At 38.0% G+C, this 16723-nt stretch overlaps 1 protein-coding gene across 2 annotated transcripts in view; it reads left to right on the forward strand.

Moving 5' to 3' along the window:
- Window positions 1-604: 604 nt before the first annotated feature.
- The window catches only part of Edil3 (EGF like repeats and discoidin domains 3), a 417822-nt gene continuing 401703 nt past the window's right edge, over window positions 605-16723 (forward strand). For both annotated transcript variants that reach the window (XM_070031141.1, XM_070031142.1), the window contains exon 1: window positions 605-1158. In XM_070031141.1, coding sequence (XP_069887242.1) covers window positions 1092-1158 — 67 coding nt within the window. In that variant the 5' untranslated portion in view covers window positions 605-1091. The remainder of the gene's footprint in view (window positions 1159-16723) is intronic.

The raw sequence follows: 16723 nt of genomic DNA on the forward strand, positions 1-16723 counted from the left end.
TCTAAGAGCCAAGAGAAGACAAGACAGAAAGGCAAAGCAACCAGCCCTATCTTGGCTCTAGGAAGAGCTTCCTGCGAATCGTATTTTCCTGAGAAATCCGGACAATTAAATGGTCATGGTTTGGTTTTACAGGCAGCTTGATGCTTCAAGAGCTACTTTAAAAACAATCCCTTAACTTCTTTTCCTGAATACATTGAGAATAGTAGTTCAGGGGAATCCTTCACGTGGTTAATTATAAAGCCAAGGCTGGAAACCAAGTCTGTCAGACATCAAAGGAACTCCCAAGCAGTCCAGATTCTCAGGTACTTATGGACCAGGTTACTGGCCATGTAGGAACTTTGGAAATAGTGGCAGGTGCTCGGGGTGTGGCTGCAGCTGTCTCCCCTTTCTCTTCCAGCAGAAGGAGCCACCTCAAAAGAGGGGTAAGAGGAGAGAAGGGAGGAGAGGGAGAGGAAAAAGAGGAGGAGGGAGGACGAGGGTGGAGGGGGGAGCAGTTAAGAGGGGGAAGGCGAGAGAGAAGACGGGAGGGGGCGGGCAGATGCTGGGGAGCGGTGTGCGCGCCCGCAGACCGAGGCTCACACTCACGCTGCCTCTGTTTGTACACAGTGCGCTCCCGGCCGCTGACTCGCTCCCCACCAGCTCACGCTTCATTGTTCTCCAAGTCAGTAGCCCCGCAGCCGCAGGGGCGGGAGCAGTAAGAGCACGGCGCCCCGGTCGACGGGTTCGCCCTCGGGTCCACCCGCCCGCTGGGGAGACCCAGAGCCGCCTCGTCAGCCTGCGCCCCGCCCGCCGCGCCTCGGCCAGGACCCACCCGCCGCGGAGGGCTGAGCCCGCCAGTGGCTCTCCGGAGCTCACCATCTCCGCGCGCACGGCCGAGCGCAGGCAAAGCGAGGGAGAGGACACATTCTTCTTTGGCCGCCACTCTTTCACACCCTCTCCAACAATTTAAGCAAGAGCTGCGGGAAGAAGACATCATCTTGAATTCTCCAACAGGGGCGGTGTCTCGTTCCACCCTGCGGGCCACCCCGGCTACCCTGCCCTCCTCCGCGAACCTCCTGATCTAGCCAGGGTCACGTCTGGGAGACTGGACCATGAAGCGCTCCATAGTCGCCTGGCTCTTGCTTGGTCTCAGCCTTGGTATACCCCAGTTCGGCAAAGGTGAGGAGGGTTAGATCTCTGGATGCGGGACGGGCAGGGTGTCCCCCTTTTACTCCCCCCCGCCCCCCCGCCACCGACCCCCCGGGAGACGCCGCAGCCGCGCAGGGGACCAGAGGCGGCTCCGAGCCTGGCCAGGGTGGAGAGCGCCTAGGGCGGCGCCAAGGAGGTGGCGCGCCCTCTGTGCCCCAAGAAAGTGCCAGCGAAGTCCAAGCGGAGTGGACTGGATTGCGCAGGGATATGGATGCGATCTAAGAAGGAGGTGGACAGAGGGATGGGTGGGGAAGGAGAGCTCCCAGCAATTAAAAAAAAATCTGGGTTCGCTCTGCCACCAGGTCTCCCCTACGACCCTTTGGAGATGCTGGCTGAGGGCGGCGGGCGGGGCTGTGGTGTGGGCGCGGGAACCGGAGAGCAGAGCGCGCCCGAAGGAATCGGGTAGTGGATGCGGGGAAAGCGGGGAGAGCTGCCTGTCAGCGGTCTGTCTCGCGGTACTGTGCTCTGGTGCAGGGCTGGGGCCAAGCCCGGCCGCAATCTGGCACTTGGGAGGTTGGAGTTGGGGCCAGGAGGGCTGGGGAGTCTGCTCTTAGGTCACTGCTTTAATCCCAGATGCGTGGCAGAGATTACAGCAAACTGTGGGTCTAACCCCAGGGGTCTGGAGCTCGGCTAGGCACTCCTGAGTATGTAACTCTTCTTCATGGGGAACCCGGCGCTGCAAGCCACCCAACTCGGTCCTCCAACATGAGAGCAGAAAAGTTGTCAAGGTGGGCTGGCCCAGCGTTTCTTGTCTTGCAAGGGGAAGAGAAAGGAAATAAACAAGAGTCTTAAAAAAAAAAGAAAATGCAGAACTTGAATGAGGCTGCTGCGGAGTTGTTGATCTGACTTTCAGGTTTTCTGAGAGCCGAGCTTTGTCGGTAGGAACCCTAGTCCCAGACCTGGGTCTCCGGTGGGGTTGAATGAGGTCTCTCAGGGACAAAAGGGAGGGATAAGGCTTCTGGGGAACTGCGTGCTTTCTGTATTCTCCAAGGAGGGTATTTCTTGTCAAAGAAAGCCCGATCTTAGAAGCCTTGGCGGACAAGCTTCAAGTGGAAAGCTGAGTGCACTCACCACTATAGGATTGTAAAACACATCTAGAGAACGTAGTTGCATTGCAACTGCGTTAGCTCGAATCGAATCCACTTGAGATTAGACACAGAGTGAATATTTTACACCATAGATCCGTGTGGTGGTGTGGTGTAGACCTAGGATAGACTCTTGGGTGACTTTTGCCTAGGAAGCTAATGGTCCTGCCTACGTGCCCTCCCAGGGGAGATCTGCCCTGGCGCCTTACCTGGACATCCCTTCAGCCCCCAGAATGTGGCTATTTTATTCCCAGCCTGTAGGCGTGTGTGTGTGTGTGTGTGTGTGTGTGTGTGTGCGTGCGTGTGTGTGTGTGTGTGTGTGTGTGTGTGTGTGTGTGTGTGTGTATGTGTGTAGGTGTTTGGCTCTCCGGTGTTTGCCAAAGTGTCTTTCTAGTTATCTGGCAGCGGCAGCGACTCTACCGAAGGTTAAGAAATTGGTAATGATTTCAGAGTTGCTCAGCAGAGTCCCCAGAGATAAGGAAATGCTAATGATCTCATCCTCAATATTCTTCCTTTCTTTTATTTTATTATGGACTTTTCTTTTTCTTTCTTTCTTTTTTTTTTTTTTTTTAGAGGAAGGGAAAGGGAAGAACAGGCATCCCCTCTTCCTCTCTTCTCCTTCCTTTATGGACTCTGCTGCCACCAGGAACACACACACACACACACACACACACACACACACACACACACACACACACACACACACACACACACACACACACACACACACAGCTACCCTGACCACCATCTGTCCCCTTTCAGAGGTGAAGGACCCCAGGGAGGGAGCGGAGAAAAGTGCATCTAACATGCCGGGCCATGCTAGTCTTCCAGAGTGTGAGGGAGCCCTGGGGCTAGGCCGGCAAGTCCTGGCTTTCCAGAGCCTCAAGATGAGGCTATCTGCTGCTTTCCTGGTCAAACCAAGCTTGGAAATATTGTGTGCCTTTGTTTCTTGATTCCCTTAGACAATGCTCAGGCAAATATTCTCCAATAGATTCCCCTGCCTTTAAGCCAGCCAGAGGGGAAATCTCCTTGCTTTAGCTATTTTTGTTGTTGTTGTTGTTGAACTTATGTACCTTCTCCTTCCTGCAAAGGCTTGCCCACAGCTCCAAACAATTAAACTTGGGGCAAACTTATTGAAGCGGATGATAACATTAACACAGTAGGAGAATTTTCTCTACACTGTTTCTCTCCCACCCCAATCTTGTACATAATATATGTAATTCATACAGGGATTGGGATTTTCCCTCTGAGTGTTGTTGTTTTTAATTTTACAATTTATGTATATCAATGCCTGGAATTTGGTAAGGAAGTGTAACTCCTTTTATTAGTTGTCTTTATTTTAAAATTAAACCAATGGATCAGTCAGATTGAATATTTTATTAACTCTTAAATTATTCATTATTATGGGCTGCTCTAAAAAATTCAATAATATGCATACAGTGCCAGAAAGCATGTGACATCTTATGCAATCTGCCCCATGCTTACAGTTTGTGCCTGAAGTCTTTAAGCAAATGGCACTGTCTAAAAATGTCTAGACATGCCCTAAATACTACAGATCATTGACAATTGCATTTCCATGTTATAATCAATGGCCATTTTGACTTAATTCGAATTGAGAAGACATTAATCTCTGAAAAATCTCACTTTGAATATCACATACTATGATCAGTGCAGCAACATTTATGCTGAGCTAACATGTTTGTTATTATACATTCTTCATGGCATAATTTAAAAGAACATATACTTTACACTGAAAAAATGTCAATTATAGATTCTAAGGGAAATATTGAAATTAATCTTGAAATGCTAAATTGAAAATAATAATTAGGTGAAAATAAGTTTATCCTGCACTAATGTAAATTCTTGTGTATGCTATACAATGCCATGATACACTAGCTTTGTTTCTGCTTCTGAAAAGTTTTTCTGAAATATTTCCTTACAATAAATATTTATTTTGATTTAAAAGTTGTATAATTTGGTAAAATATTTTAAAATAAAAGTGATACAAGCAAATGAATTTGTCTACTTTTTTTTCCCCTTTGGCTTTGAAGTTGCAAAGAACATTTTTTAAAAAAGTAAGAATAACATAGTTATTGTACTGAATACTTCCTTACATTTTTGGTGATTTTCTGTATTAAATTAATACTCCAAACTCTTAATTTCCTTGATACTAGTCAAGATAAAGGTTTTAATTATATAGTTTATTGTTAGTAAGTTTCCTCTTTTGAAGACTTTTGAATAGTGGAATGGATATACGTTAGCGTTAATATATACTTAAAAATCAAGCCTCAAGGGAGAATTTTCTAAAGCCTAAGAAAGTCATTCTCACACTTTTCTGATATTTGTGTTTTACAAGACACAGTCGCAGGTACAGTAACTTTGAGAATGATTTAGTTTTATTGTATCCTTGCAAAAGAAAACATAAACCATGTAAGTTTTAAAATTCAGTTCAAGCCAGAAGTAAACAATAATGAGCATGTACAAAATTTGAAAGTAACAAAATTTGAAAATATACATTAGTCAGATGACTTTTACCATTGCTAATTAATTTACTCATTTCATTTGCTAACTAGCTTAAAAATTAACATTATTATAAAAAACCTGAGTCAAACAATTGCTATTATTTAGTTATTTGCATTGTAAGGATGATACTCAACATATTTGTTCTAGTTTGTATTCTTTATCACAGTCCACAAAAATAATTACAGCTTTTAGTTAGTGCAAACAAACATGCATTTGTGGAATCAGCCAAGTGACTGCCTATTGAGATAATTATTAAATTGTTTCTCATACTTTTCTATGTGGGAATGCTACAAATTAAGTATTATAAATACTTACGCTAAATAAATTGCCACTGAATTGTCACCAATAATGCCTTTAAAAAGTCTTTGGTTCAGGGAGTATTTCGAGGGAAAGACTGAAAGACTAGAATCAACTGTGCCCTCACCAGCAGGTGTCAGGATAATCAATCAATAGAGATCTTTTCAAGGAAAGCTTGGGAAACGGAAGAAGAGAAGAAGAAGAAGAAGAAGAAGAAGAAGAAGAAGAAGAAGAAGAAGGAGAAGGAGAAGGAGAAGGAGAAGGAGAAGGAGAAGGAGAAGGAGAAGGAGAAGGAGAAGGAGAAGGAGAAGGAGAAGGAGAAGGAGAAGAGGAGGAAGAGGAGGAAGAGGAGGAAGAGGAGGAGGAGGAGGAGGAGGAGGAGGAGGAGGAGGAGGAGGAGGAGGAGGAGGAGGTGGTGGGAGGAGGAGAAGGAGGAAGAGGGAAGAGGAGGAGGAAGAAGAGGAGAAGGAGGAGGAAGAAGAAGGAAGAAGAAGAAGAAGAAGAAGAAGAAGAAGAAGAAGAAGAAGAAGAAGAAGAAGAAGAAGAAGAAGAAGAAGAAGAAGAAGAAGAAGAAGAAGAAGAAGAAGAAGAAGAAGAAGAGGAAGAAGAAGAGGAGGAGGAGGAGGAGGAGGAGGAGGAGGAGGAGGAGGAGGAGGAGGAGGAGGAGGAGGAGGAGAAGGAGAAGAAGAAGAAGAAGAAGAAGAAGAAGAAGAAGAAGAAGAAGAAGAAGAAGAAGAAGAAGAAGAAGAAGAAGAAGAAGAAGAAGAAGAAGAAGAAGAAGAAGAAGAAGAAGAAGAGGAGGAGGAGGAGGAGGGAGGGAGGAGGAGGATGGGGGAGGAGGAGGAGGGGGAGGAGGGAGGGGAGGAGGAGAAGAAGAGAGGAAGGAGGAGGAGGAGGAGGAGAATAGGGAAACGGTTAATCGATAAATCTACTTAAAATGATTTTTGTACTTTATATGTAAATACTGTTTTTAAATGTTTTCTATGTTCCTGAGAAAAATAGGAAGTGGTAAGGGCAGTGAGTGGTAAGGACCAGTCGCTGTACTGCAAAATTTTAAGTTAGAAATTGAATCCTTCAACCACAAATATTAAACAAGAGTACAGCTTCGGGGGTCTCTTGAGTGCCTTCCAGAGTAGCCCACATAGAGCTATGAGGAACTTGAGAAAAAAATATATGTGTGTGTGTGTGGGTGTCCAAATACATAATTGTTGCACTATATCTTCTACTGCAATGGGAAGAGAGGAATGCTTATATTTATTATTTTTATGGTGATGCTTCCTGGAACTTTCAAGTTTCTAACTAGCTTAAATCACATAGGCAAAAGACATAAACAACATAATAAATAATTGCTATTATGTATTTCAGGCAGTTATAATCACTCTGAATGTGTGACTACGTGTTTGTGTGTATGTTATGTGTGTGTGTGTATACCCATAAAAGTACCAATAACTATCACTGACTTGGAATCATTTTGTTTTTAATTGATCTTTATCAATATTAGTTTTATTATCTGTTGTTACATATTTACCATTGTATTCTAGCCTAGAGTTCTCTTAATTTGTTATATATTCACTAAAATTCCAAAGGCTTATTTTCAGTTGTATATTTTCTATGTTAAAATATCCTTAAAATCAATTTTTCTTTCTTTCTTTCTCTTTCTTTCTTTCTTTCTTTCCTTTTTTCTTTCTTTCCTTTCTCTCTTTATCTTTATTACTCTCTCTTTCTCCCTTTTGGTCTTTCTCTCATTCATTCATTCATTCATTCATTCATTCAATTCATTCATTCTTTCTTTCTTTCTTCTTTCCCCATCTCCAGTTTCTTGCAGGAGAGCATCTAGGGGAGAGTATTCAGAGTAAAACTGATGTGACCTTTCATCATAGTTACTAAAATCTGCAAATATGAAAAGCATTATGAAAGTAACAATATTTACTCTAAGTCAATGAATGAAATTAAAATGAAATCTAATTTGATGACAATATCCTACACAAAACTTTATCTATACCCCCACAGTGTTGTTTACATATACTGCTATTTTATTGGTGATAGTGAGTATGCATAACTTGTTTACAGAAGATTCATAGTGACTGAAGTAGACTAAAGGATTTAAACATAAGAATATAGTGGCAGGCATTTTATATACTATGGTATTTTAAAATATGATTGTTGCTATGGAGAAAGAAGGTTGATTTAGACTTATTTCTTTCCTTTTCTGAAAGTGATTTGTATTAAACAAATGATCTTTAATTTAATACAATATTCCATGAGAAGGAAGGCAAACACTATAATATCATTGGCTGATAATGGTTGTGTGTAGGTAATCTTTAAATGGAGTTGGTTTACTCTGTAGTCATTAACATTTATGCTCAAATTTGACAGAGTGGTTTATTTTTGGAATGTACAGTAATCCCTTAAGTCCCTTCTTGTACTCAGATCACGATGACCATTTAGGTTTTACTGAAACTCAGCTTCAATATGGGATCATGACATTCAAGCAGAGAAATCTAGAAAAGTTAAGTGTAAATATACAAGTATTGTTTTAATAGGCAAATTCATCCTTGTAGTGTAGAACAATTTCCAACTTGTATATATGAGTTGTCTGCATTTACATCCATAATACCCTTCTCCTATCACTGATTCCTTCCTTCCTTCCTTCCTCCCTTCCTTCCTTCCTCCCTCCCTTCCTTCCTCCCTCCCTTCCTTCCTCCCTTCCTTCCTTCCTCCCTTCCCTCCTTCCATTCTCTCTTCCTTCCTTCCATTCTCCCTTCCTTCCACCTTCTTTTTCTCCCTCTTTCCCTCCTTTCTGTTTCTGTATGTATTTCTGCCTCTGTGTGTCTCTGTTTCTTTCCCTTTCTCTCTCTTTCTGTCTCTGTCTCTATGTGACTCTGCCTCTGTGTCTGTCTTTCTCTCTGTGTGTCTGTCTGCCTGCCTCCCTGCCTGCCTGCCTGCCTCTCCATCTCTGTCTCAGAGGATAGGGGATTTCATTTCAGGGCCTTGCACCTTTGCTCAGCTTCTTCTATGAAAACTAGTACTCTACCTCTTGAGCTACATCTCTATCCTAGCTTTTTAGCTGGTTAATTGGAGAGAGTTTCTGGACTCTAAAATCTCTGGAATTTCCTTGGCAGGCTGAGTTTGAACTGAAATTCTCAGGACTCAGTTTTCTGAGTGTAACCACAGTTTCATTATGGAACTGGGCCACCAGTGCCCAGATATTCTTTTCTAAGTGTTACTTGAGCTCTCCTTTGATTCACATACCATATCTTTTACTTACAGTTTAACTTATGTATAATAAATGGTATTTTAGTGCTGTCCACAAACAAATGCCAACATCATTCACAATGTTTTTATTCTTGATAGTCCAGGTTCCCCTTTCACATTTTGTGTTTGCTATGGAGCTAGGCAAAATAAATGACAAACCAAACAATAATCACACATAAAGTCCAAAACAGACATTCAGCGTATTTTGAACTGAGTGTTGTGATCTCCTTCACCACATACATTGATGTTTCTTAAGAGCTACTTGAACGTTTTAAATAGCAATAGGTTTTATATATGTAAAAAATAGGTCAAAAGCAGTTTTAGTAACTTTTAAAACTCGGTTACTGCCTTGCATAACGGTCTCTTACAGTCTGTGTGGTAGAAGTAACCTACTTTGAAATTAATTCTCAATTCTTCTACCAGAGTGTTGGTAAAAATATAGTATTAAAACATAGTCTTGAATATATAGAGTTTTCTATTTTGGTTATGAATCTTCAGTTAAAGAAAAGCATTTTCTGTTAAATGCAAAGTTCTGAGACTTATATCTGCTTTAATTTTGATTTTCAAACAATAGAGACATCATTTGTTTTGTTTTTTCTTCTTTCTACTTGAGCCCTGCCATCTTTTGAGCATATTTCTGGCTAGACAAGTAGACAAGAAGCATTCATTCTGACAGTATATTCAAGTATGGAACATAAGCACATATTGAGTGTGTATTGTGTGTTCCAGTCTCCTAATTTCCATCTCTAATTAGTACAACACATCTAGACAGATTCTACTGATACGGTCAACTGGAAACGGGCAATAAAGAGAGGTTAAGCAACTTTCCAAGATCAAATAGCTAGTAAGTTTAATCAGCTAGTAAGTTAACTGTTAGTAAATTACATTATATTAGCAAATAAATTACTTGCAAATTAGAATTCAAATGAAACTTTCCCTTATAACTTCAAAGTGCCCTTGTGTCATAATGAATGACACATTCTAGTTATCGTGTTTGCTTCAAAACTTTTATTTCTAAAATACATACACCTTGTGTACAACACTGTCTTATTGTGATTATTTTTGTGAGAAGTAAATTTATTATCTATAAAAAATGAATTTACATGTTCCAGCTGTTTAGAGTTTTTAAATACATGTATTTTTATTGTAAAGACACTGAGGGGTTACAGTTGCATGAATAAGGTAATGAGTACATTTCTTTTTGAGCATTGTTACCCCTCCCTTCTTTTTTGTCTACCCTCCTTTCCTGCTCACCTCCCTAAATCCTCCCCACCCCCAAGTTGTAAAGTTTGTTTTCAACATAGTGTCTTATACATTTGATTGTCACAATGGGTAAACTCGCATCCTTGTTTCAGCATTTTGTTATTTCCCTTCCCCTCCCCAAATCAGAAAAATGTAGGGGAAGATGCAGGGCACCAGAATAAATACAGTGACAACAGATGTTATACCATGAGGGAAGAACATACAAAAGAAACAAAAAAAAACACATAAAACAACGGCAACAAAGTTAAAACCTCTTGTATCCCTATCTTGGGGCTCATTTCTCTTAGCATCATCTTATATGGTCATAGGTGATTATTTTGTAAGAAGCAAATTATATTTATTCTCCGGACAATAATTTAAATTTCTTTGTAAAATTTGCATATTTAAGATACTAAAGTGTGATAGCTCTTGTCACATTCAGAAACAAGGATATGTGTTTGTTCTATCAGAAGGTATAAACACATTTTTAAAATGCATAACCAGTGAAAATACTGAAGATAGTAATAGAAGGGGAACACTTGGAAAGTGAACTGAAATGCAAAATCTTGCCATTTGATTTAATTTTAAATGATTCCATGACTAATTTTGATTCTCTAGAATTTTAACACTCCCTTACCTAGTTCTACTGCTACCCAATATGTGTTAGAACATATTTCCTGTGTAATATTCAGTTACAGTATACAGAACATACTGATTTTAGAGTTCTATCAAGGTTTGGTTTTGGCTAGTTTAATGAAAGCATTTACTGTGCTTCCCATTCCATCTTCATTAAATTTAATTTCTATGTAAAGCTATCAAGAAATATTAGCAAAGGGCCAGTTGTGGCAATGTAGTCTTGCAATCCCAGTATTTAGGAGACAGAAGCAGAATGATTTAGAGTTCAAGGCCAGCCTGAGATGAATTCAGAGATATAATCCCAAAAAGAACCAGGGCTCAGGAAATAGTTCAGTGTTAGAGCCCTTGACTAGCGTATTTCAGGCCTTGAGTTTTGTCCACTGTACCACAATAAGAAAATTAATTAATTAATTAATTTGCCAGATAAAAGTATTAAATGGTTCCAAAACCATATAAAAGTATGCTTTCTGTTTTAGTTGGATGATTATGTATTTAAAATATTATTTATCTTAAAAAGTCAAACCTTGATTAATCTAAGTGTTTTACAAAATGATGAATATTACATCATCTACTATAAGGGCATCCTTGTTAAAGATATTCTCTGTGGTTTGATATAATATTTAAGTTTTAAATGGATATCAAAATTATTTTTAATACTCTAAGATAATAACACTATAGTTAAAATTCCATAAATGCCCAACTGCTACTTACTTCAGGGAACATAAAGAGACAAGAAATATTCTTTTTTTCATATATATTTTATTAGAAAAATACTGTACAGAGGTGTTACAATTACATGAGTAATGTGATGAGTACATGTCCTATTGAACATTGTTACCTCCTCCTTTCTTTTTATTGTGAAAATACCCTACAGAGGGGTGACAATTAATGGGCAAGATAATGAGTACATTTCTTATCAAGCATTGTTTTTCGACATAATGACTTGTACATCTCATTGCTGCAATGGGTCCACATGTATCCCTATTTAAGCGATTTGTCTTTTCCCTTCCCCTCCACAATTTATACCAATATAAATAGAGTGAAAGCAGAGGTTATACCATGGGGGAGGGAATATAAAGCAACAAAGAAATCATTTTATAAATATGTTAGAAACCATTGCATGAAAGAAAAAACATTTGAATACTTATCATGGGGTTCATTTCACTTAACATCAACTCATCTGACCTTTGAGTTGAATACTTATCTTGGGGTTCATTTCACCTAACATCAACTCATCTGACCTTTGTTTTTATTCTACCCTTCCCTCCCCACCTCCCAAACTCTTTCTCCCCAACCCAAAATTGTAAAGTTCATTTTCAACATAGTGTCTTGTACATCTCAGTCTTACAATGGGTCAACTTGTACCCTAACTTAAGCATTTTTTATATTCCTTCCCCTCCACAAATTATAAAAATGTATATACAAGATGCAGGACAGCAAAACCAAATACAGTGAAAACAGGGGTTGCATTGTGCGGGAAAGAACATACAAAAGAAACAAAAAAAAATCACATAGTATATTATAAGTACACTAAAAACAATACCAAGAGAGAAAAAAACACTTGTTTCCCTACCTTGGGGTTTATTTCACTTAACACCAACTTATCTGGTCATAGGTACATAGCTTTTGACCTGTTCTGCTTGTCCTAGATATGTACTAGTTATTGCAAATAAGGGAAATCATGGGATGTATGTTTCTTTAGGCTTGGTTTACTTCACTTAATATATTTTTTCCAAGTCTTTTCATTTCCTAACAAATGAGGCAATGTCATTTTGATGGAGGCATAGAATTCCATTATAAAATGGTAAATATGCCTTCATATATATATATATATATATATATATATATATATATTTGTATATATATGCCACATTTTCTTGATCCATTCATCTACTGAGGGCATCTGGATTGGTTTCATATCTTAGCTATGGTAAATAATGCTTGATAAACATAGTTGTTCTGGTAGCTTTAGTGTTTGTGATCATTTGGGTAAATGCCCAAAAGTGGGATTGCTAGGTTATAAGGGAGCACTATGTGGATTCTTTTGAGGAACCTCCATACTGCTTTCAAAAGTGATTAAACAAGTTTACACTTTCATCAACAGTGCAGTAGGTTTCTCTCCAGCATCTGTTGCTACTAGATTTCTTAATTATAGCCATTTTAACTGGGGTGATGTAGAATCTCAATGTTATCTTGATTTGTATTTCTTTTATGGTTAGAGAAGTTGAGCATTTCTTCCTGTGTCTATTGGCCATTCTTATTTTTTGTTCAAAGAAGTCTATCTTCAAGTCTTTAGCCCACTTATTAATTGGGGAGTTCTTTGAGGATTTGTTGTTGAGGGATTTAATTTTTTTTATTGTGAAAATACTCTACAGAGGGGTTACGATTACATGGGCAAGATAATGAGTACATTTCTTATCAAGCATTGTAGCCTCCTCCTTTGTTTCCCCTTCCCATCCTCCATCCACCTCCAATTTTTTGAGTTCACTCCCAAGTTACTTGAGCTGATCGGAAACTTTGGCAAAGTAGCAGGGTATAAAATTAACCCTCAAAAATCAATGGCTTTCCTGTATGCCAATAGTGAGAAGAACGTGATTGAAATTAAGAAAGCAACTCCTTTTATAGTAGCCCCACAAAAAAAAACCTAGGAGTTAACATAATTAAAAAGGTGAGGGACCTCTATGATGAGAACTTTAAAAACCTGAAAAAGGCAGAACTAGGGAAGTGGGAAAATGTCCCCTGCTCCTAGATTGAGAGTATTAACATCGTGAAAATGGGAATACTCTCAAAGGCTGTATTCAGATTCAATGCAATACCTATCAATATCCCAACCTCATTCTTCAATGAAATAAAAGAAGCAATCCAAAAATTCACATGGAACAATAAAAGAACCAAATAGCAAAAATAATCCTTAGCAGAAAGGACAAGAAATATTCTTTGCTTGATTTAATAAGAACTGAAAATTCAGAAAGTCAGATGACCTGGTATTCAGAAGGACAGAAAGAGAATAAATTTGAACTTCAATGTTCTGATTCCCAACTTACTAATTTTTAATGGTATTTTATTGTAAGTTACATAAGTAAAGGAATGAATGTATTTCTAGTCAAATATTTTTACTGTCCTTTGTTCTCTCATACCTTCCCTCCCTCACAATTCCATTCTCCCTCAAGTTTTAAAGTTCATTTCCACCATAATTTCTTGTGAGTATTGCTGTTTCATTGGTTCATCCTTACTACATTACATTAAGGGAGGTTGAGTTGCTAGTCAGTTTGGCAAAATCTTACAAAATGCTTTCTAGTCAAACGTTCATATTTTTTCCCTTGAGACCAGTGAACTTTTCTTCCTTTCCTCTTTGTAGCCTATTATTCACCTTCATGGCATCCCTTAAATCTGCAGTAACTCCTAAATCTTATTTCTCTTTTGTCATTTGTCCCCTTGAAAATACTGAACACCAAAGTTTCTGGGTCTTTACACATTCTGGTATTAAATGTTTTGAAAGTTCTCACCGTTATTGTTTTTCATTTCTATTTGTTAGGTATCTTCCAGAAATGTTATTTGTTAGAAATTCTTATCATGCGAAATTATTCAACTACTAGCACTTTGAATTGCTCCTACATTCCATCTCTTTTTGGAATTTTTTGGTTTTAATTTTTCCTTTATTACCACTGAACCCACTCCCAGTCACTGCTATCATTTCAATCTTCTGTAGTCCCCTAGTTTACAACCTGTTGTCTGGGATTATCTATTTCAACAGCTACTCGATCATTTGTAAATGTCTTCATTGATTTTTCCCATAATTTAGTAACTCGAGAGTGATTTCATCTCTCCTGCTTTAGTGAGTTCCAAGGAAACAGAAATTCCAAAATTCTTTTTGTATTCTTGGAACAAAGAAAATTAGAGTGCCATGCTATTTCTATAGGCTAAAATTCCCAATGGGGCTGAAAGTTTGAGGAAGGGAATTAAAAATGGATTAGAAATGGATAGTCTGAGATTATAAGGCATTTAAGTAATTGTACTTTTGGCATTTATAAATTTGAGAATAAGACCATAGGAATTATGAGTGAGAGAGTATAGTAAACAAAAGGATTGGAAGAAGAGTTAAGATATCATGTATCCAAATGCTAGGGAAAAAAATCTATGAGATTCATAAATTCACCAAAACAAAACAAATTTTGCCTCAAGGAATCTTGTAGAGTATAACCAAGAACAAGGAACACAAATCTTCAATGAGGAATATGTGGTACAATGATCAAGAGCAAGTATGTTAAACAGAGTTAGTGGAGAGTTGGAGCATATGACTTTAAACAGAGATGGGGGAAGAAGGAGAAGAGAGTTGAGGGAGGAATGGGAAGGAGGAGGAGGAAAAAAAGATAATGCTTTAGAACTGCTGTTATAGAAGATGAGAAAAAATGTTCATATCTAGTGGTTCCGTGAAAACAGAAACTAGTTCACAGGGCTTCTGGGTAAATATCACATGCAGTAGAACCAATTTCTTTAGCACCTGATGAAAGATATAATAGCCTAGCCCAGGTATTATTCTTTGTCATCATTTTAATCCTACACATTTGAGTGCATTAAATTCATAATAATTGATACATCACACTAAGAGCTATATTTTACATGTTTATATAAAGCAGCTTTTAAACCTCAGAACAAACTAAGGTGTTATTATGACAGATGTGCTATAGACACAGCATACAACATGATATCAATACTCAAAACTACATTTTAGAGATTCAAATCCAGGAATCTTTCCACCATAGCATACTTACAAAGCAAAGACCCAAATCTACAGAAAGATTCTTTCTAAATATAAAGCACAGATAGGGAATACGAATATTTCTTTGCTTGTACCCTGACCTACTTTATCCTTATACTGTTCAGATGAGATTCTATGTATTTGGAGTTCAGCATAGTTACTAATTGTTGGGAAAGTCTACTCTGTTATATTGGTGGCCTTGTTTTCTAACCATTTTTAGATAATTTCTCCAAGTGATTTTTCCTGGAAAACAACTAGCATTGTTTCCAGTGGGATGTATTGTTCCTTTTGAATGTAGCTCTGCAACCTTGTACACACAAGAGTTTTTTTCCCTTAAATTTACATGTTTCAAATATTTGTAAACCATAATGTTTCTCCTTCAGTTTCTGACATGCTGAAGTTGTACATATTTTTTTCATTACTCTGTCCTTGTAAACCACTCATTTTATCATTTTGGTTGTTTCATTTGGAATCTATCCAAGTAAGCAGCATTATTTATTCTTCAGGTTATTCAAAAACTCAACAGAGTTTTCCTGGATATGTTTGTCTAAAACACTGAAACACACATTAATCTGAACTTTAAATTATTTTTCTACATAAGTAGGCCATGTTCCCTCCTTTAATTTTATTTTATATTGAACTTTACTGAAATTTTACTTAATGCTTTCCAATTCTGTATTTAGTACATTTGATTACTGTTTTGTGATGTACAGTCTCTTGACACGGATCTTGGAAGAATGTAACTTAATTTCCCACAAATGAAATTATGGCAATTGTTGCTACAAGGGCCGTCCCTACATAAACATGAATTCTTACAGCTTTCAATTTTATATTTGTTTTTCTGAGTCTTTAAAGGAAATGATTATCTTCTCAACCCCATTCTCTATATTTGTTAATATAAGCATTTTCTATTTTTTAAAATATTTATCTCTGGTTCTTTTCTGTTATTTTTCTTCCCTCAAACTCATTCTTCAGCTTAAACTCCACAGCCTCAGGAAATCTGTCTGTAATTATCTTACCCAAATAATGTATACTGAACCCAGACAACACACACACACACACACACACACACACACACACATACACAAATACTCTGCCGTTATTCTCAACCTATTCTTTATTTAAAATTTATAGTACCTTTTGTCAATTGCATTGATATGATCACTCTTTACTTGCTTACTTATTTTATGCCCTGTGACCAGTGTACTGTAATCCTGAAGAAAGCAGAAGTCATCTATTATTTCCTTAGTGTACATATAGTTCTAGAAGCAGTTTGTTACTAGTAGAAGGCACTCAATTTATATCCATTTCCTGAGTCTATGCATGCATGTATAAATAAGTAGAAAACAACTCAGTATATAAATCTTTTCCTGGATTATAAAAAGTGTTCCTGTGATACAGCCATTAATATATGCAATAAATTCTTATCTACTTGATACATGGATGCATTGATGTTGTGGATTATGCTATAAGTAATGCATTTTTAAAAGGCAGTAAGTGCTTTAGTAAAGGCAAACTCTAAGAGCTGAGTAAATAAATGGCCTAATATATCTATAGTTGCCTAATTATGATCATTCAAGGAAAGATTTAGATTTTATCTTAATTTATCAAATTGCATTAAAATAGTTGTAAGTGTGTAGGAAAATAGAAAATAGGTTTTAAAGTGTCACTTTATTATTAAGAATTGACTTAAAAAATCCTGTATGCAATAATATTAAAGCCCATGATGGTGTTCTTA

Source organism: Dipodomys merriami, unplaced genomic scaffold (genome assembly GCF_024711535.1).
Source record: "Dipodomys merriami isolate MVZ:Mamm:240054 unplaced genomic scaffold, mDipMer1.0.p SCAF_20, whole genome shotgun sequence".
Classification (NCBI taxonomy): domain Eukaryota; kingdom Metazoa; phylum Chordata; class Mammalia; order Rodentia; family Heteromyidae; genus Dipodomys; species Dipodomys merriami.